Raw genomic sequence first — 20,608 nt, forward strand, 5'->3', positions numbered from 1 at the left:
TTAGTCATGAGCCCATGTCCCATGAGAGGGGTTGATGGGATTGATGCTCGCCGGCCACCAGACACAAACGAGGCAGCATTTGCCACGTATGGAGCTAGCGTGTGAAGGAGTAGGCACGATGAGCCTACCCTGGGGTTATCCCCCCATCACACATACGGGCTCGTAGAACTAAATGTGTGTGACAACACCCTCATCATACATGCTTTACAATTATGAACTATTTGTGATGCGGCGCACATCGTAAACGGTGCACCACGGAAATAGCACATACGATGATAATGTGATCTCACACGAGTAGCAAGGATGGGACATATGTGAAATATGTCATATCTCAAAGGTTGACCGATGACTTTCGTTTATGATAGATGCGGGCATCCTATATGCTTAGTTTTGCCAAATGTTTGCGTTCATTGGTCACCATCGCCAACGATTTTTTTGTGTCGTGTGGGATGGACCCCCGTATCGCCCACATAGGCAAGGCGACGGTTTAAAACTACTTAGTAGAAAGGAGGTAAAAACGTTTGTATAGGACGTCGCTGCACTAGTGAAGACACTCCTCCCCAAGCTGCAAGTAACCTCGCAAGGCTGGCTCCCATGAAGCCTCCACCTGGAGGGGACGCACAACACTAGTCGTGCACTCATATGGTCATCATGTGGGTGACATCCTGCGCTCATAGGGGCGGCAAGGACCGCGCCATCGGGCATGGACAGAGAATATTTCCTCTTTCGTGCTAAAAAGGGCGACAAGCTGCTGTTTGATACGTCTCCAACATATTTTTTTATGGTTTCAGACTATTATATTATCAATCATGGATGTTTTATATGCATTCATATGTTGTTTTATGTTATTTTTTGAAACTAACCTATTAACCTAGTTCCTAGAGCCACTTGTTGTTTTTGCGTGTTTTTGGCTTTTCAGAAACTAGTATCAAACGAAGTCCAAATGCCACAAAACTTTTTGATGATCTTTTGTGGACAAAAAAATGACCTGGATGCTTTGGAGGGAGACCGGAGGTCACACAAGGTGGTGCCAAGGCAACAGGCAGCGCCCTAGGGGAGTAGGCACGTCGTGATGCCCTCTGGGCACCCGTGGCTCCTCGTGACCTAACTCTACAAAATCTCATAAATCGGAAAAACGCCTGAGAGCCACCTGAAACACTTTTTTCGCCGCCTCAAGTGTCTATTCCACCATGATCCCATGTGGAAAACTGTTCTGGTGCCCTGCTGGAGGGGGTATCAATCACGGAGGGCCTCTACATCAACCTTGGTGCTCCCATGATGTTGTGTGTGTAGTTTACCACAGACCTACAAGTCCATAGCTTGTATTTAGATGATTATCTCTCTCTCTATGTTCTTCTCTGCTCTACCCCCTATTACAACGATCTGAAACGAATGGAGATAGGCCCTGTCACGTACCAACCACTGTGACCAGCCAACTCGCGAGTAGCAATGACCTTCCATCCAAAGTTGGCATATGATGGATGGTCGATATCACCCAACATCAAGAAGACTATTAAAATAAACATGTAAAGCGGATATTAAATCCTAATACCAAATGATCCTTTGCACACTAGGGTTCCTCAATATCCTTCAGAACTATGGGAAACTAGTCACACATCAAGGGCACACACACAAGGATATGTGTCACGCCCAAGATGCGACCCTATCCTCAATTTGGCCCGAAGGCCTCGTCAGGGATAGAAGCGCATCTCGTCGTGTCGCAAGAATGGATATCGTTACAAGTACATGTACTAAAAATAAGAGATAAATATTCAGAGTTGGCTTACACTCGCCACAAGCTACATCAGAGTCACATCAGTACATTACATAATCATCAAGAGTAAGAGCAGGGTCCGACTACGGACGAAAACAAACGGCAAAAGAAGAACGACGTCCATCCTTGCTATCCCAGGCTGCCGGCCTGGAACCCATCCTAGATCGATGAAGAAGAAGAAGAAGAAGCAACTCCAAATGAACAATCAACGCGCTCGCGTCACGTAACCTTTACCTGTACCTGCAACTGGTGTTGTAGTAATCTGTGAGCCACAGGGGACTCAGCAATCTCATTTCCAAAGGTATCAAGACTAGCAAAGCTTATTAGGTGAGGCATGGTTAAGTGATGAGGTTGCAGCAACGGCTAAGCATATATATGGTGGCTAACTTACGAATACCAGAAATAAGAGGGGAAGTTCTACGCATAGCGGACGTGAACTACTGATGATCAAATGAATGATCCTGAACACCTACCTACGTCAGACATAACCCCACCGTGTCCTCGATCGAAGAAGGAACTCACGAAAGAGACAGTCACGGTTACGCACACAGTTGGCAAGTTTTAATTAAGTTAACTTCAAGTTATCTAGAACCAGTGTTAAACAAAGCTTCCACGTTGCCACATAACCGCGGGCACGGCTTTCCGAAAGATTTAACCCTGCAGGGGTGCTCCAACTAGTCCATCACAAATTACAACAAGCCGCATAGAAATCCTCAATCACGAAGCTCGCGACCTCGTCGGATTCCCTAGTGGAAAACCTCAACTCTAAGATTACCCAAAGCATCACCGGAATCCCGATGCACAAGATATCTCGTCAAAGGTAAAACTAACCCAGCAAGGCCGCCCGACGTGTCGACGATCCCGATAGGAGTCGCGTACCTCGTTCTCAGGACACGACGGATGGGTTACACTAGGAGAACCAAACCTCAGGTTGCCCCGCGGTGGCCCCGTAGTCTGCCAATTTGGACCAACACTCATGAGGAGCACTGGCCCGAGGGTTGATTAAAATCCTCGGGTTAATTACTCCCTATGCAGTTCATTAGTTATTAGGCAAATGTAGTACCAAAGTTGGGCCTTGCCAGACCAGCTTTAATCTAAAACGAATTATCAAGGGGGTCCCCATAACAACCCCGAGCGTGTTAGGAGCGCTCATTTATGGAACATAACACAGGTAACCGAAACTAAGGGGGCAAATGTGGAACAAAACACCAGGCTAGAAAGGCCGAGCCTTCCACCTTTTACCAAGTATATAGGTGCATTAAATTAAATAGCATTTAATAGGGTGATATAACAAGGAACCCATGCTTTCACATGGAAGCATCTGCACTTGCAACTAGCAACGCTAACACAGGGTTAAGCAAGCAGTAACATGGCCAATCAGTGGTTTGCTAGGTCGAACAGGTTGAAGGTTTCATGGCATTGTTGAGAGGCTAATAAATAACATGTGGTAGGCAACGAGACATAATCAATAGCATCGAAATAACTAGCATGGCAATGATAGTAATGGTATCTGGGGAATTGATCATCTTGCCTGAGATCCCGATAGGAAGAAGAACAACTCGGAGAAGTCGGCGAACCAATGTAGTCGAACGGGTCCTCACATTCCGACACGCTTGCGGAACTCTATCGAGATGGAGCAAACCGGAAACAAACATCAACACAAATATTCACCACACGATGCACAACATGATGCAAAACCTACCATGATGCATGATCAGATCATCGATGCACGAGATTGCATGGCAAAACACCTCACGCAAACACTACACCTTAAATGAAGCTCGATATGCAACCGGTTGCATATCGACGAAACTCCACATTTAATTATTTAATTCACTCTCGATTATTTACACGGCAAAATTACGTTGTAGTTAACATGGCAAGGGTGAAGCGACGGTCCTACATGGCATCCTAGTCAGTTTAACTCGTGTAACAAAGAGCGGAGCTACGTCACAAGAGGCATGCAACACATTAGTATATGCCATGAATGCGTTATGCATGCGAATTATCACACCACGACAAGAGGAGAAGAAACATATGTCGCCACGGCGAGTGAGAGGAAACCATGGCGGCAAATCGATAACGATGCCACGACAACGTTCCGGTTCCGATAACTCGAGGAGAAACCGGTGCCAACGTATACGAACGCGTGCGGGAACGGTAAATAAAGATGGGGTGATCCCGTATCTCGGGTTCCCATGTGTCGAGGGCTCGATGAAAAGGATGACGACGTGCACGGCAAATAAACGGTGCATACATTCATTCAACTCAAACAACTCATACGTTCGTACGTCACTAGCACACGGTACATGACATGTCCCCTCGGTATACCTTCGATCGGTGAAGGGGTACAAGATCGTCGTGGTCGTCGTGGAAGTAGTCGTACACGCGCCGGTAGTTGAAGTAGTGGTACACGGTCTCGTCGACGGTAGTCGTTCGCTCGGCGTCGTGGTTCTCAGGTCTTCGGCGTCGGTAGTCGATCACGGGTCTTCGGCGACGTCGAGGAAGACGAACATGTCTCCGTCGATGCTCGGGGATGGTCGAGGACGTCGTGGTACACGCGGTCTTGACGGTTCCACAGCGCGGGGTTGGTGCACGCGGCGACGGCAACCAGCGACAGCGGCAACACGACTACAGCAGCTACGATAGCGACGGCAGCAAGCTATGGCACGACTAGCTAGCAGCAAGCTACAGCATGAGCAAAGGCAACAGCAACAGGCGGCTATCGACACAGCAAGCAGCAGCAAAACAGAGTCTATAGCCAACAGCAATACGACAAGCAGGCAACGGCATAAGGCGCACAGGCAAGCAACTAACACCTACTCGCAACAGCAACTAGGCAACGGTCTGCACAAGCAAGCTAGCATGCATCAACTATAGGCAGGCAACGCGGCACAAACAAACAGTAACAAAATCGGCTCAGGCTAGCTACAACACCACGCATGCATCCGCAAAGCCGCAGCGACAGCAAGCGCAACAGTATCTACACGCAACAGTGGCAACAACACCTACACAAGGCGACATCAAGCAAACCAGCAACAGGCAGCAGAGGTGGCCGGGGTCCTGGAGGCAGCGGCCACGGCTGGCGGCGCGGGGCGAGGACGACGGGAGGCCGCCGACAAGGCCATGGCGCGGAGGAGCAGCACGCGGAAGGCCGACGAGGCGAGGGCGAGGGGCGATGGCGGAGCAACTCATGCGATGGGTGACAGCACGGCGAGCTCGGGGACGAGGAGGCCAGGGCGGACGCACGGGGAACGACAAGCGGCTCGGGCGGCCGGCGGCGCGCAGAGGGCCTCGGCCGTCCAAGGGAGGAGCAGCTGGAGGAAGATGGGAGGAGGCTATTGCGGCGCGCGGACAGCTGCTGGAGGGGAGGTCGGCCATGGCGGAGTGCTCGGGACGAGCTCCTTCGGCGGGGGCGAGGGAGGCGAGGTCGACGGGGTTGGCGCGGGCGAGCAGGGAAGAGGGAGGCGCTGGGAGGAGGAAGGGGACGAGGGGAACGGGAAGAACAGGGGAGATCGGGAGAAGAGGGACGAGACGCAGGGTAGAACGGGCTAGGTCACCGGGGGGGGAAGACTGGGCCTTGGGCCGGCCGGATGGCTCCCTCCTATATTTGGGCTTTTACTCCTTTAAAAAAAACAGAGAAGAAACGTAAAGGGAAAAAAATAGGGTTTTAGCAAAATGAAGAAAATGCCTTTTACTCCTTTAAATAGAAATACCCAACGTTAAAAATAAACTGGCATTTTTTTAAACGAACAAAACTAAACCTTTTAAAGAATTAAAAATTAAAACCCTTTTATAGTATAAAATAAAACCTCTTTTAATTTAAAGAATAAAATAAAAGCTTTTAAAAGAGAAGAGAAAAAGAGACGGCTCAAAAATAAAACAAAAGGAAAAATAAGATTAAAACCCAAGGGTTGCCCCCACATTTAATAAAAATGACATTTTGAAAGAAGACGATTTTTTAAAGAGGGGTTAAGTTTGAAATCCTTAGCAAAACCACGAAAACAAATTAGGAGGGGAGAGGAGGGTTTTAGGTCCGCGGTGCAACGGGGTTTAGCGGTGGCTCTCGCGCAACCTCTCGCAACGCTCCAATAAAACAACGCCACTCACAAGGCACTAACACCCAACAACACGGCAACAAACAACACCGACAAAACACCGATGACATGATGCCATGCATGATGCGATGATACAAACTAAATGACGATGCAACAAACGAAAAAAATATAACCACACGACGGAAACGGAAAGAAAGGGGGATCTTCTGGAACGTCGGTCTCGGGCTGTCACAACTCTCCTACACTACAAGAAGATCTCGCCCCGAGATCCCAGAATGAAAGGGGGAGAGGATGAGAAAAGCAAAAGGTAAAACTTAGTCGCTTCTTGACAAATGAGTGAAACCAACGATCCTTGAAGGTTGCAAAGAGTTGAAGGCTGATATGAGAAAGAAGCAAGAATTCACGGGAAATTTCGGCAGCACTTCGGTAGGAAAATGGGACAAATAATTTGAAAAGGTGGAAGAATTAGACAATATTCATAACAAACAACTAAATAGAGCAAGGGAACACCATGATCTTGGTAAAACAACAAGATTGACCCAAAAGAGCAATACCACACATCCTCCGGAACAATAGAATAGGAACTAGCTCAAGCGGAAGAAGAGAATGAAGAAAGGAATGACAACTATCATCACAAATGAACTTGACAAGCACCCTTGCGAGAAGAATTGAACGGAGTTGTTGGAAAAACAACAACGAAAAGAACAAGATAGTAGTGGGCTTAGGGAAATCATCTCACATTTATGAGGTGACAACCAACCACTAAAAGGAACAAGGATAGATTGGGAGAAACAAGATATGAACAATTTCTTAGACCAAGAGGATACATTGAGAACTTGGATTAATGACAAGCACCATGATAGCAACAATCCATAGGAAAAGCTTTAGGTGAAATCCAAACCAAGATAGCTCAATGAAGAAATCATGGGTTGCAGATATCTCATGATCAAGGAATTGATGGATTTAATTATCTCATTCTTGAAAGGAAAACTCTTCGAGGCTCCTACACTAACAAGAAGGCTATAATACCACCTCACAAGACAAGGGAAGAACAATTGCACATATAAATGCAAGAGAAAGGATACTTGAGGTTCTCCAACAAGAATCTTGAAGAAGACTTGAGAATGAATTGAAACCTTGAAGAACCACCAAGAAGGACCTCTGTATGAAAAGGATGATGCAAAGATAAGAATGATGAAAGAATAAGATTAAGCCTTGCAAGACTTCGATGAAGCTTCACGAAAAGATACTTGATAAAACTTGGAACTCCGGAAAAGAAAGATAAGAACACTAGAGCAAATGAATTGATATCACGAGCCACTCCGGAAGAAGAATTCAGATTACTATGAACAAGAACAAGAATTATATTATGCTTATCCTCCATCAAGTTTAATTGATGACAAGCAATGGATTAAGCATACAACTTATTCTACTAGAAATGAATCTTGAAGAGACAGAGAGCTAAGCACCACTTGAAGCAAAATTGAAGGAAGCACCGGTAAGAATTCACAATTGAATGAGAACACCACGAATCAATGGAGATACATGAGAATGAAGAGACCATGAGCCACCTGAGAGAAAACTTGAACAAGGCACCGGATAATCGAGAGACGAACGAAGAGACAACAATTGAGAAGAATTGAGGATGAAGGTTGAAAGCTGAGAACGAAGAATCTACCGGATGATGGCCTTCGGAGGATCGAGAATGAAAACAACTCAGAGAAGCACCAGATAGCCAGAAAGGAATTATTCATGATTGGAACAAATAAGATGACGACACCAAGATGAAATGATGGATCTTGTGGATAAGAACGAAGAATGAGAGAAACACTCCTTCGAATAGCAAGCTGAGAATGAGGAGGAGAACGCCACCAAGAATTAATGAGACACTCCAGAATAAAGAAGGATGCCAGGTTGAGCCAAATATGAGAATAATTCGAATAGATCTTGAAGAAGGAATATGACTCATGAAAATCATACTTACGTCATAGTTGAAAAGAATTAAAGATCTCCGAGAAAAGATTAAAAGAGCCAGAGAGATCCTGGGAAAGAACATGTGGGTTATGGGCCCACTCAAAGAAACCACCGTTGAAAAGCTTGCTAGAACGAGAGATATTGCACCGGTACAAGAAAACTAGATGAGGTTAGCACCTCGAAATAAAAGAAAGAATTGAAAACAAGAATTTCTGAGATAACTTCAGCACTCCGGATAGACTAGAGAGAAATGAACAACAAGATAGGCTGACAAGAAACTCCAACATGGGAAAGAATTACAAGGATGAAAAGGATATGATGACACGGACAACTGAATTAAATTCACCGGTAAGGAAGACAAGAATGAACAAAGATGAACATGAAGCTCCTGAGAATCTTCACAACGAATCACCGGGTAAGAGAGAAAAGAACAGACAGCGGAAGCACAATGAAAAGAAAACTCTTGGATGAAAATTGAATCACTGAGAAAAAGGGCGGGAGGGTGGGGAAAAACAAAGACAACTTGGGCTAGATGAGATGAACTCCGGAATAAAATGAGAGAATGACCTTGCAAAAATTGGAGAGGATTGAATCCACTTGGAGAGAAACACACCGGTTGAAAAAGAATTGATATGGCAACTCCGGTTGACAAAATTGATAAGACAACTGATTGATCAAAAGGATTAGCACTCTCACATAAAAATATGAGAACACAGATTAGGAAAGATCTGAAATCACTACTTGACATCGAAGCCACACAAATTACCATAATCAACAAAACAAAGGGATGAGGCTTATGAAACAAGCCAGAACAAACTCATGAGAAAGATTTCCGTTCGATATTTTCGTGGGCAGGATCGCACGGGCACGATTTTACAGTAGCCATCAAGTGCAAGGCAGTGCACCCGACATACGAAGCGTCCCCGAGTCGTAGCAAGCTACAAGGACTCTTTAAGACACAACGTGTACTGCTGTAAGTCGACCGTGAACAAACGAATCCACTAGATGTCGAACCCCAACCTAACATCATGCATTTGTTGGAAGATTGTCCTATAAGCAACTACTTGAATTCCCACCTATGAATTCCCGAAATATCTGGTCATGCAATCTGGTACACGGATACAAGGAGTAATAATCACACAACTCCTATACTAACCCGTCACCTGTATCACATCCGTCAACACACGACCAGAATCTCGGACCTTCATCTACAACAGACCCTCGTGATCACAACGATACAAAGTATGGCAGTACTCCCGAACAATCTGCACCAGTACTGGGGACATCGGGGTTATCTCGCCACTACTAGTATTGAAGCAATTACGAACATCCTTCGTTCTTAGATACTCAGAAACCTGAATGATAACGATGTGCTCAAGAATCCCCTGGAGCTCAACTCCCCGGAAGAAAATCAAGTCAGACAGGAGGCACCAAGACAGAACTCCGTCACATCGGCATCATATAGATTCCAAAAATATCCGCGTGATCCTAAAAAAAATTTGAGTGAGAAGAGGAGTAGAATAAATTATTACATCAAGATTCCTCACCAGAGCATAGAAGAGGAGAAAAAAGAATCCTACTCTCCGATATATAACTAAGACTCAAATAGTTTTTTCACTAGACTCGACTCGGCCATGTTCGATCAATCAAGGGGGCTCCTAAGTCGGTCCTTGCTCTGATACCAACTTGGCACGCCCAAGATGCGACCCTATCCTCAATTTGGCCCGAAGGCCTCGTCAGGGATAGAAGCGCATCTCATCGTGTCGCAAGAATGGATATCGTTACAAGTACATGTACTGAAAATAAGAGATAAATATTCAGAGTTGGCTTACACTCGCCACAAGCTACATCAGAGTCACATCAGTACATTACATAATCATCAAGAGTAAGAGCAGGGTCTCACTACGGACGAAAACAAATGACAAAAGAAGAACGACGTCCATCCTTGCTATCCCAGGCTGCCGGCCTGGAACCCATCCTAGATCGATGAAGAAGAAGAAGAAGAAGAAGAAGAAGAAGCAACTCCAAATGAACAATTAACGTGCTCGCGTCACGCAACCTTTACCTGTACCTGCAACTGGTGTTGTAGTAATCTGTGAGCCACAGGGGACTCAGCAATCTCATTTCCAAAGGTATCAAGACTAGCAAAGCTTATTAGGTGAGGCATGGTTAAGTGATGAGGTTGCAGCAGCGGCTAAGCATATATATGGTGGCTAACTTACGAATACCAGAAATAAGAGGGGAAGTTCTACGCATAGCGGACGTGAACTACTGATGATCAAATGAATGATCCTGAACACCTACCTACGTCAGACATAACCCCACCGTGTCCTCGATCGGAGAAGGAACTCACGAAAGAGACAGTCACGGTTACGCACACAGTTGGCAAGTTTTAATTAAGTTAACTTCAAGTTATCTAGAACCAGTGTTAAACAAAGCTTCCACGTTGCCACATAACCGCGGGCACGGATTTCCGAAAGATTTAACCCTACAGGGGTGCTCCAACTAGTCCATCACAAATTACCACAAGCCGCATAGAAATCTTCAATCACGAAGCTCGCGACCTCGTCGGATTCCCTAGTGGAAAACCTCAACTCTGAGATTACCCAAAGCATCACCGGAATCCCGATGCACAAGATATCTCGTCAAAGGTAAAACTAACCCAGCAAGGCCGCCCGACGCGTCGAGGATCCCGATAGGAGTCGCGTACCTCGTTCTCAGGACACGACGGATGGGTCACACTAGGAGAACCAAACCTCGGGTTGCCCCGCGGTGGCCCCGTAGTCTGCCAATTTGGACCAACACTCATGAGGAGCACTCGCCCGGGGGTTGATTAAAATCCTCGGATTAATTACTCCCTATGCAGTTCATTAGTTATTAGGCAAATGTAGTACCAAAGTTGGGCCTTGCCAGACCAGCTTTAATCTAAAACGAATTATCAAGGGGGTCCCCATAACAACCCCGATCGTGTTAGGAGCGCTCATTTATGGAACATAACACCGGTAGCCGAAACGAAGGGGGCAAAGGTGGAACAAAACACCAGGCTAGAAAGGCCGAGCCTTCCACCTTTTACCAAGTATATAGGTGCATTAAATTAAATAACATTTAATAGGGTGATATAACAAGGAACCCATGCTTTCACATGGAAGCATCTGCACCTGCAACTAGCAACGCTAACACAGGGTTAAGCAAGCAGTAACATGGCCAATCAGTGGTTTGCTAGGTCGAACAGGTTGAAGGTTTCATGGCATTGTTGAGAGGCTGATAAATAACATGTGGTAGGCAACGAGACATAATCGATAGCATCGAAATAACTAGCATGGCAATGATAGTAATGGTATCTGGGGAATTGATCATCTTGCCTGAGATCCCGATAGGAAGAAGAACAACTCGGAGAAGTCGGCGAACCAATGTAGTCGAACGGGTCCTCACATTCCGACACGCTTGCGGAACTCTATCGAGACGGAGCAAACCGGAAACAAACATCAACACAAATATTCACCACATGATGCACAACATTATGCAAAACCTACCATGATGCATGATCAGATCATCGATGCACAGGATTGCATGGCAAAACACCTCACGCAAACACTACACCTTAAATGAAGCTCGATATGCAACGGGTTGCATATCGACGAAACTCCACATTTAATTATTTAATTCACTCTCGATTATTTACATGGCAAAATTACGTTGTAGTTAACATGGCAAGGGTGAAGCGACGGTCCTACATGGCATCCTAGTCAGTTTAACTCGCGTAACAAAGAGCGGAGCTACGGCACAAGAGGCATGCAACACATTAGTATATGCCATGAATGTGTTATGCATGCGAATTATCACACCACGACAAGAGGAGAAGAAACATATGTCGCCACGGCGAGCGAGAGGAAACCATGGCGGCAAATCGATAACGATGCCACGACAACGTTCCGGTTCCGATAACTCGAGGAGAAACCGGTGCCAACGTATACGAACGCATGCGGGAACGGTAAATAAAGATGGGATGATCCCGTATCTCGGGTTCCCATGTGTCGAGGGCTCGACGAAAAGGATGACGACGTGCACGGCAAATAAACGGTGCATACATTCATTCAGCTCAAACAACTCATACGTTCGTACATCACTAGCACACGGTACATGACATGTCCCCTCGGTATACCTTCGATCGGTGAAGGGGTACAAGATCGTCGTGGTCGTCGTGGAAGTAGTCGTACACGCGCCGGTAGTTGAAGTAGTGGTACACGGTCTCGTCGACGGTAGTCGTTCGCTCGGCGTCGTGGTTCTCAGGTCTTCGGCGTCGGTAGTCGATCACGGGTCTTCGGCGACCTCGAGGAAGACGAACACGTCTCCGTCGATGCTCGGGGATGGTCAAGGACGTCGTGGTACACGCGGTCTTGACGGTTCCACAGCGCGGGGTTGGTGCACACGGCGACGGCAACCGGCGACAGCGGCGACACGACTACAGCAGCTACGACAGCGACGGCAGCAAGCTACAACATGAGCAAAGGCAACAGCAACAGGCGGCTATCGACACAGCAAGCAGCAGCAAAACAGAATCTATAGCCAGCAGCAAAACGGCAAGCAGGCAACGGCATAAGGCGCACACGCAAGCAACTAACACCTACTCGCAACAGCAAGTAGGCAACGACCTGCACAAGCAAGCTAGCATGCATCAACTATAGGCAGGCAACGCAGCACAAACAAACAACAACAAAATCGGCTCAGGCTAGCTACAACACCACGCATGCATCCGCAAAGCCGCAACGACAGCAAGCGCAGCAGTATCTACACGCAACAGCGGCAACAACACCTACACAAGGCGACATCAAGCAAACCAGCAACAGGCAGCAGAGGTGGCCGGGGTCCTGGAGGCGGCGGCCACGGCTGGCGGCGCGGGGCGAGGATGACGGGAGGCCGCGGACAAGGCCATGGCGCGGCGGAGCAGCACGCGGAAGGCCGACGAGGCGAGGGCGAGGGGCGACGGCGGAGCAACTCATGCGATGGGCGACAGCACGGCGAGCTCGGGGACGAGGAGGCCAGGGCGGACGGACGGGGAACGACAAGCGGCTCGGGCGGCCGGCGGCGCGCAGAGGGCCTCGGCCGTCCAAGGGAGGAGCAGCTGGAGGAAGATGGGAGGAGGCTATGGCGGCGCGCGGACAGCTGCTGGAGGGGAGGTCGGCCATGGCGGAGTGCTCGGGATGAGCTCCTTCGGCGGGGGCGAGGGAAGGCGAGGTCGACGGGGTTGGCGCGGGCGAGCAGGGAAGAGGGAGGCGCTGGGAGGAGGAAGGGGACGAGGGGAACGGGAAGAACAGGGGAGATCGGGAGAAGAGGGACGAGACGCAGGGTAGAACGGGCTAGGTCACCGGGGGGGGGGGGGGGGAAGACTGGGCCTTGGGCCGGCCGGATGGCTCCCTCCTATATTTGGGCTTTTACTCCTTTAAAAAAAACAGAGAAGAAACGTAAAGGGAAAAAATAGGGTTTTAGCAAAATGAAGAAAATGCCTTTTACTCCTTTAAATAGAAATACCCAACGTTAAAAATAAACTGGCATTTTTTTAAACGAACAAAACTAAACCTTTTAAAGAATTAAAAATTAAAACCCTTTTATAGTATAAAATAAAACCTCTTTTAATTTAAAGAATAAAATAAAAGCTTCTAAAAGAGAAGAGAAAAAGAGACGGCTTAAAATAAAACAAAAGGAAAAATAAGATTAAAACCCAAGGGTTGCCCCCACATTTAATAAAAATGACATTTTGAAAGAAGACGATTTTTTAAAGAGGGGTTAAGTTTGAAATCCTTAGCAAAACCACGAAAACAAATTAGGAGGGGAGAGGAGGGTTTTAGGTCCGCGGTGCAACGGGGTTTAGCGGTGGCTCTCGCGCAACCTCTCGCAACGCTCTAATAAAACAACGCCACTCACAAGGCACTAACACCCAACAACACGGCAACAAACAACACCGACAAAACACCGATGACATGATGCCATGCATGATGCGATGATACAAACTAAATGACAATGCAACAAACGAAAAAAAATAACCACACGACGGAAACGGAAAGAAAGGGGGATCTTCTGGAACGTCGGTCTCGGGCTGTCACAATATGAATCATGAGGAACATAATGATCCCACTCAAGTAACACAAAGATCGAATTTACTCCAAGTAATGTATTACAAATGGATGGGGATGAGATAGTGGTGATGATGGCGACGGTGACGATGATGACGACGAGGTGTTCTTGATGCAAAGTAGCGGTTAAGAAGCCCTCGATAGGTCCTTCTCTTGAAGGCTAGGGTTCTCCTGTGTGGATGTGTTTTCGTCCTCCTCCGTGACTCTCATCTTCGATTTGATCTCACGGGGGTGAAAAATAGTGGACGAGGCAGCGGCCATGCCGCATCATACGACCACACATATGAGTCGGAGCGCTCGTATGGCTGGCCATCTTTTTCGATGGTGCTCCTCCTTTGGCCCCTTTGCCTTATTCTTTGAGGGTAATGGTTTATCACATTAAATAACGCTATTTCACCACGATTGTATGGGATTCCTTCCATATAACATTATTTGCTCCAAACTGTGTTACATACGGAGTACACACAAAAAGTAGTGCAGGAACGCAGTAAAATTCCACACGGCCTACCGTGTAGGCACAATATAACCATCAAAATCATCACATAATTTGGACTCATCACAACTCTGTCGAAGCGAAGTCGAGGGATGGCAGGCGACCGTGGAGCGTGAGGCCAACGATACTAGAGTTGGCGAAAAGAGGAGACCGTGGTTTCTCATGCACCGACGGCAGCAAGAAGAGGCCACCAACACGGGTAAGAGCTACTTCCAATGCTACAACGAGATGGTGGGAGTGTGTGGATGTAGGAGGTGGCCTGGACGACATCCAAAATGCCGAAAAGTGGGCTGCGAGGATAAGGAGGCAAGTGTGGAGGGTGTCGCGCGTGGATGTGAAGGGGAGGGGGAGAATGGCCTACGTTCCACCGACGAGCGGGCGAGGGGGAGGACGGTGAGAGCGCCCACACACGTCTACTTCATATCCGCGCTGACGCAAACCATGTCCAAATTTGGGTCTTAAATGAGTCGTGGACGGATGAAAAACGGACGCATGTCCGTTTGCATCGCCGCGTTGCGCTGCGATTAGTGTACGTTTCGACCAAACGGATGCGAGCAGATCAAATGGAGTCGTGGAGTTGCCCTAAAATGTCTTTTGATTCAACTTTCTCCAAAATTAACAAAAAATCAGAGGTTCTGAAAGACAAACTTCAAACGCATGGCCGGTGCGTGGGGATTTGAACTCGATGAAATGTGACACGTGATCACACAGGGAAGATTACGAATTTACGATGGTACCCACCAAATCTGGAAGCATCCGCTGCCGTTCACTTTCCATTTCCAATTTCCCCAGGAACACTCTAGAAGCCCAGTTTGGCTCTCTCCCTCTTTAAACCCCCACCCTCATCATACCCCCTCGTGCTCTCTCTCTCTCTCTCTCTCGCTCCCGAACCTTCCGAAGTCCAAACCCTAGCGAGCTCCGTTCGGCCTCCCTCCCAAACCCCAGATCTCACCATCCCACGCCATGGACGACGACTTCGACATCCCCGCGGGCGACGACATGATGATGGGAGACGGGACGGGTGACTTCGGCGGCGCCGATGGGCCGGGGATGAAGGTGGGCGAGGAGAAGGAGATCGGGAAGCAGGGGCTCAAGAAGAAGCTGCTCAAGGAGGGCGAAGGGTGGGACACCCCCGAGGTCGGCGACGAGGTCGAAGGTATCCGCGCTACTACTGCTGCAGTTTTCCTCCCAAATCTCAGATGACATGCCACAGTTTGATCCAGTCCTTGCCCCGCTTTAGGATTCAGAGTGTTGTGAGGTGCGGAGCTACTGGTCAAATTAGGAGAAATTTGTAGACAACTTGTTTAACGCTGTAGTCTGTGAATTTGGAATCGTTGCTCTGCGATGCTGTGATGCGTGAAAGGCCTCTGGAATCAGTGAGGTGTTTTTTTGGTGGGATGCTTAGTTCCGTGGTGAAACTAGGAATAAATTGCAGACGGCTTCGCTCATGCTGTCATCTGTGGAGCCTGAATCGTTTCTGTGACATTGTCCGAAGTTCCAACCATTTATGTGACATTATGCTAGTCTGGTCCTTGAGGTGGTCAAGCATCGTTCATTGTTGCTAGTTCTACCGCATGGTTACGACCTGCTGTGGAAAGCGTATATGTGACTACCTTCTTGTTGGCGGATGGCGCCTGATAATGAGATAATGAGTTTTTTTAATGAAAGTTCCCATTAGGGGAACTTATTGTTGTTGTTGTTACTGCTGTGTTACTTTTTGTTCCATGCCTGAACAGATTATGTATACTAGCAAATTGCCAGTGCGTTATGCCGGATCCAAAATAGACTGGTACATGTTCACAAATTTGAAACAAAAAAACATTACTATTTTTGGTATATACTCCTATCACTTAAAATATGTTAGGTTTTACCAAAATCTATACATTGGATGCAGATTGGATGGTCCAAAAGAGCCAATGACAGAAACACCATCATCACCAAGTTTTGTATGAGTGTATATTCATATTTATGTATTTATAGAGGTGTATAAATCGCTTAATCCTGTTGGCTGAGGATTTGGATAAGTAAATTTTGGCTGATGTACCATTGCTTTGATATTTCAGTCCATTACACTGGCACCCTCCTTGATGGTAAAAAGTTTGACTCCAGCCGTGATCGTGATGACACATTCAAGTTCAAGCTGGGACAAGGTTCATTTCTTCCTCCCTTTATTTGTATTATACATAAGGGTCTTGTAAACGATTTGATTGTGAACAGTGCGCTGCACATGTTTACCTGTGGCTGGTGCGGTACATAACAGAATTGTGGGGTTTCTTGTAGTTGGTTAAACTGGGTAATTATTAAATGATCCTTTATTTAACAGGCAAGCTTGTTTTTGGCCTTTAGTGTGCTTGTGTACATAACAGGATTATGGGGTTTCTTGTAGTTGGTTAAACCGGGTAATTATTAAATGACCCTTCATTTGACAGGCAACTTTGTTTTGGGCCTTTAGTGTGCTTGTGTGCTAAACAGCTTCCCGTGAGCATTTGAGCTTTGGTAATATGTGCACATGCCATCACCATTCATGAACAGATAGTGGACTGTAGTTGCTTGACAAAAGTTGCTGATGACTGACTAAATGCTAGTTCAGCAAATTTCGGTGACAATCAGGAGTAATCTTGTTCTGTCTTTAGTTTAGTCATGCTCATCATTTATTATAACAAGTTAATTGCTGCAAGTTTGTTTGTATATGCTCCATGATGTTGGGATTGCATGTTCGTTACTCAGTTGCTACTTTGTTGCCAACTTATGTCCAGGTCAAGTAATAAAGGGATGGGATGAAGGCATCAAGACCATGAAGAAAGGGGAAAATGCCCTTTTCACCATTCCTCCTGAATTGGCTTATGGTGAATCTGGTTCACCTCCAACTATTCCGGCCAATGCCACGCTGCAGTTCGATGTTGAGCTGCTTTCTTGGACCAGTGTCAGGGACATTTGCAAAGATGGTGGCATATTCAAGAAGATATTGAAGGAGGGAGATAAATGGGAGACCCCAAAGGATCCTGATGAAGTCTTTGGTAATCTTTGCTAATTGAAACACCTTCCTATCGCATGTATTCCCCTTCTTATTTGTGTAACTGACCTTTCTTGTGTTGTAGTCAAATATGAGGCCCGGCTCGAGGATGGTACTGTTGTGTCCAAGTCTGAGGGGGTTGAATTTACTGTTAAAGATGGTGATGCTCTCTCTCTCTCCCGCTCTTCTCTACACATCTGCATCCTGCTGAGAGTGTTGGTGCTCAATCCTCTGCTTGCTAACAAATTGGAATTTGGTTACAGGACACCTCTGCCCTGCATTGGCGAAAGCTGTTAAAACCATGAAAAAAGGAGAGAAGGTGCTCCTCGCGGTCAAGCCACAGTGTAAGCTTATTTGACGCTACCTTCCTTTGCATTTTTTCCCTTTTCCCTGGCAGTTTTTTGAACTTTTGAAATGGCAGATGGATTTGGTGAGATGGGTAGACCAGCAGCTGGCGAGGGAGGTGCTGTGCCACCAAATGCTAGTCTTATTATTGACCTTGAGCTGGTTTCATGGAAGACTGTCACAGAAATAGGGGATGATAAGAAGATCCTCAAAAAAGTTCTCAAGGAGGGCGAAGGATATGAACGTCCCAATGAGGGTGCAGTTGTTACAGGTATATAAGCTTAACCATGACGGTTATTGTTTTAGCTTACATGTGGCACTGCTATTTGAGTATCAATGAACTAATTATTCTGTAATAAGTCATAACTGAATTGTATTTTGTCATTGTCAGTCAAAATAACTGGAAAACTTCAAGATGGCACAGTCTTCTTAAAGAAGGGGCATGATGAACAAGAGCCATTTGAATTTAAGACTGATGAAGGTACCTTTTCTCTTTGCTTTTGTTTGTGCGGTTTTGGTCACATTAAGTAATCCATTGAACTCCACTGGTATACTGTGCCGTTTGAATAATATGTTTGTTCCTTTTGGTTTATACTCTATTTCCAGATGCGGTTATTGAGGGTCTTGATCGTGCTGTGCTAAACATGAAGAAGGGCGAGGTTGCTCTTGTCACTATTCCCCCTGAATATGCTTATGGCTCGACGGAGTCAAAGCAGGATGCTATAGTTCCACCTAACAGTACTGTGATTTACGAAGTGGAGCTTGTATCATTTGTAAAGGTGTGCTTCTCTTTGAAATATTCCTGTGCATTCTTCTGATTGAACATTCTGCGTACAGTCATAATTATGAGCATCTTCTTGATACATAGGATAAGGAGTCTTGGGACATGGACAACTCAGAGAAGATTGAGGCCGCTGGGACCAAGAAAGAAGAGGGGAATGCCTTGTTCAAATTGGGCAAATATGCCAGAGCTTCCAAGCGGTATGAGAAGGTCTGAGGTCTTCCTTCTTTTGTACATCTGTAAACATATCATTTGTGTTCTCACTTATCTTTGCTCGACTTCTCTATGGTGCCTGATTTACCATCTGATATCCATTTACTCCCAGGCTGCAAAGATCATTGAGTATGACACTTCGTTCAGTGAGGATGAGAAAAAGCAATCCAAGCAACTGAAGATCACCTGCAACTTAAACAATGCTGCCTGCAAGCTGAAGCTGAAAGACTATAAGCAAGCCGAAAAGCTTTGCACCAAGGTAAATTTTACCACTGATCCTGCAATAGTGTATTTTGTATTCGTAACAAACCAACCAAGGTAACATATCTTGCGTTTCTTGACAGGTTCTGGAACTGGACAGCCGAAATGTCAAGGCTTTGTACAGAAGGTCTCAAGCCTACACTCAGCTTGCGGACCTAGAGTTAGCAGAGGTTGACATTAAGAAGGCACTGGAAATCGATCCTGAAAACAGGCAAGTTCCATGGAAGGGTCTATTATCTAAACCTTTAGCAGATACTGAGAAGGTTACACCGTGTCTGATTTGATTTTTGACGACGTCGCTGCTACTGACAGGGATGTGAAGTTGACATACAAGACCCTGAAGGAAAAGATCAAAGAAATCAACAAGAAGGACGCCAAATTCTACAGCAATATGTTTTCTAAGATGACCAGGCCTTCAGCAGAAGAAAGCGTAAGCACATCTGCATCTCTCACTGTTTGATTTGAGTCCACTCAGCAGATCTAATTGCTTTCCCCAATAGCAGAAAGCTTGAACTGGAGCAATACCCAAAGCAAGGATCGGAGTCCCGGAGTGTGCTGAAGGAAGGGCCAGCTTGTCTGCTTAGCTCTGGTTGGTTAGAAGACCCATATGCTTGGGAGTTGCTAAAAACTAGAGAAATTTCAGTTGAGGGTGCCAGGCGATAATTTTTCTTGTTTAAAAGTTCATGTTTAGACCTTGCATATTATAGTTTGTGCGTTCCGGGCAATAGGTGGTCCTGCCTTGAGGATCTGTGTTGTGTGCTTTCCTAACGCGCCCTTGTGCAAGGTATCGTTGCCCATTCGTAGTCGTTGAAACGTCTGACTTCAGAGTCCTGTTGAAGGCAGCGTATGTGGAATCCTATATTTTTTTTTTGAAACGAGGCAAAATAGTTGCCCCCTTAATTAGAGGAAAACTAAGTGAAAACCGAGATTACAAATCCCACATGGGGCATGCGGACGACCTGGTAATTAGAGGATAACCGAGCGAAAACCTTACATGGAGGCATGCGGACGACCTGGCTACAAACGAGCTTTACAACATTGCTGAGCATTGAGGACAAGACAACTTCGATTTTGACAATGAGCTTTACAAAGAAAGTTGCAAGCCTCGCACTGACCTAGTCAAGCGCAACATCAAAAGAGCATAACCCGCTAAAAACCTTCCTCATGGAGTCATTGTTGCTGCAGTCCTGCATCGAGCACCTGCCGACCGGGATGACGTGCACGTCCAGTCCCTGAGAAGCGCGAAGGAGACCATGAACTTGAAGGCGCCGTTGCCGCCGACTCACACAGAGTCTTGAGCTTTTGCCCTAAGGACATGACTCGGGATGGAGGAGGGGGAGAGTCTTGAGCTTTCGCCCGAAGGACATGACTCAGGATGTAGAAGGGGGGGGGGGGGGAGAACACGACGACCCTCCAGGGAGAAGAACGGCGCCCACGGGCAACGTGCCGTCGACACCGACAAAGCCATGCAGATTCTCATCCGGAGAATCCCAATCCCCTCCAACCCACACAGCCGACGACTAAGAAGAGCCACAAGCCCACACGCCCGCTGAACCGCGCACCTC

General features: G+C 46.7%; 1 protein-coding gene across 2 annotated transcripts; it reads left to right on the plus strand.

Annotated features, from left to right (window-relative positions):
* The first annotated feature begins 15,280 nt into the window (after positions 1–15,280).
* LOC123413068 (70 kDa peptidyl-prolyl isomerase) lies at positions 15,281–19,768 on the plus strand. 2 transcript variants are annotated; one of them, XM_045106014.1, is made up of 13 exons: positions 15,281–15,586; positions 16,494–16,580; positions 17,187–17,447; positions 17,529–17,603; positions 17,707–17,787; positions 17,865–18,059; positions 18,180–18,269; positions 18,395–18,567; positions 18,657–18,779; positions 18,895–19,041; positions 19,127–19,254; positions 19,356–19,473; positions 19,544–19,768. In XM_045106014.1, exons 1-13 carry the CDS (start codon positions 15,394–15,396, stop codon positions 19,553–19,555), a joined length of 1,683 nt encoding a protein of 560 aa, XP_044961949.1. In that variant the 5' UTR covers positions 15,281–15,393; the 3' UTR covers positions 19,556–19,768. The 2 variants fall into 2 exon arrangements, with proteins under 2 accessions (XP_044961949.1, XP_044961950.1); XM_045106015.1 differs by having other exon boundaries at positions 15,282–15,586; positions 19,547–19,768.
* The last annotated feature ends 840 nt before the right edge of the window (positions 19,769–20,608 follow it).

Source organism: Hordeum vulgare, chromosome 7H (genome assembly GCF_904849725.1).
Source record: "Hordeum vulgare subsp. vulgare chromosome 7H, MorexV3_pseudomolecules_assembly, whole genome shotgun sequence".
NCBI classification, from domain to species: domain Eukaryota; kingdom Viridiplantae; phylum Streptophyta; class Magnoliopsida; order Poales; family Poaceae; genus Hordeum; species Hordeum vulgare.

What these genes read in the sequence shown, in the direction of transcription:
- LOC123413068 (XM_045106014.1), top strand. Translation starts at nt 15,394, where the DNA reads ATGGACGACGACTTCGACATCCCCGCGGGCGACGACATGATGATGGGA. An exon ending in TGAATTTAAGACTGATGAAG is followed by an intron (nt 18,270 to 18,394) that starts GTACCTTTTCTC and finishes CTCTATTTCCAG; the next exon opens with ATGCGGTTATTGAGGGTCTT. An exon ending in AGCTTGTATCATTTGTAAAG is followed by an intron (nt 18,568 to 18,656) that starts GTGTGCTTCTCT and finishes CTTGATACATAG; the next exon opens with GATAAGGAGTCTTGGGACAT.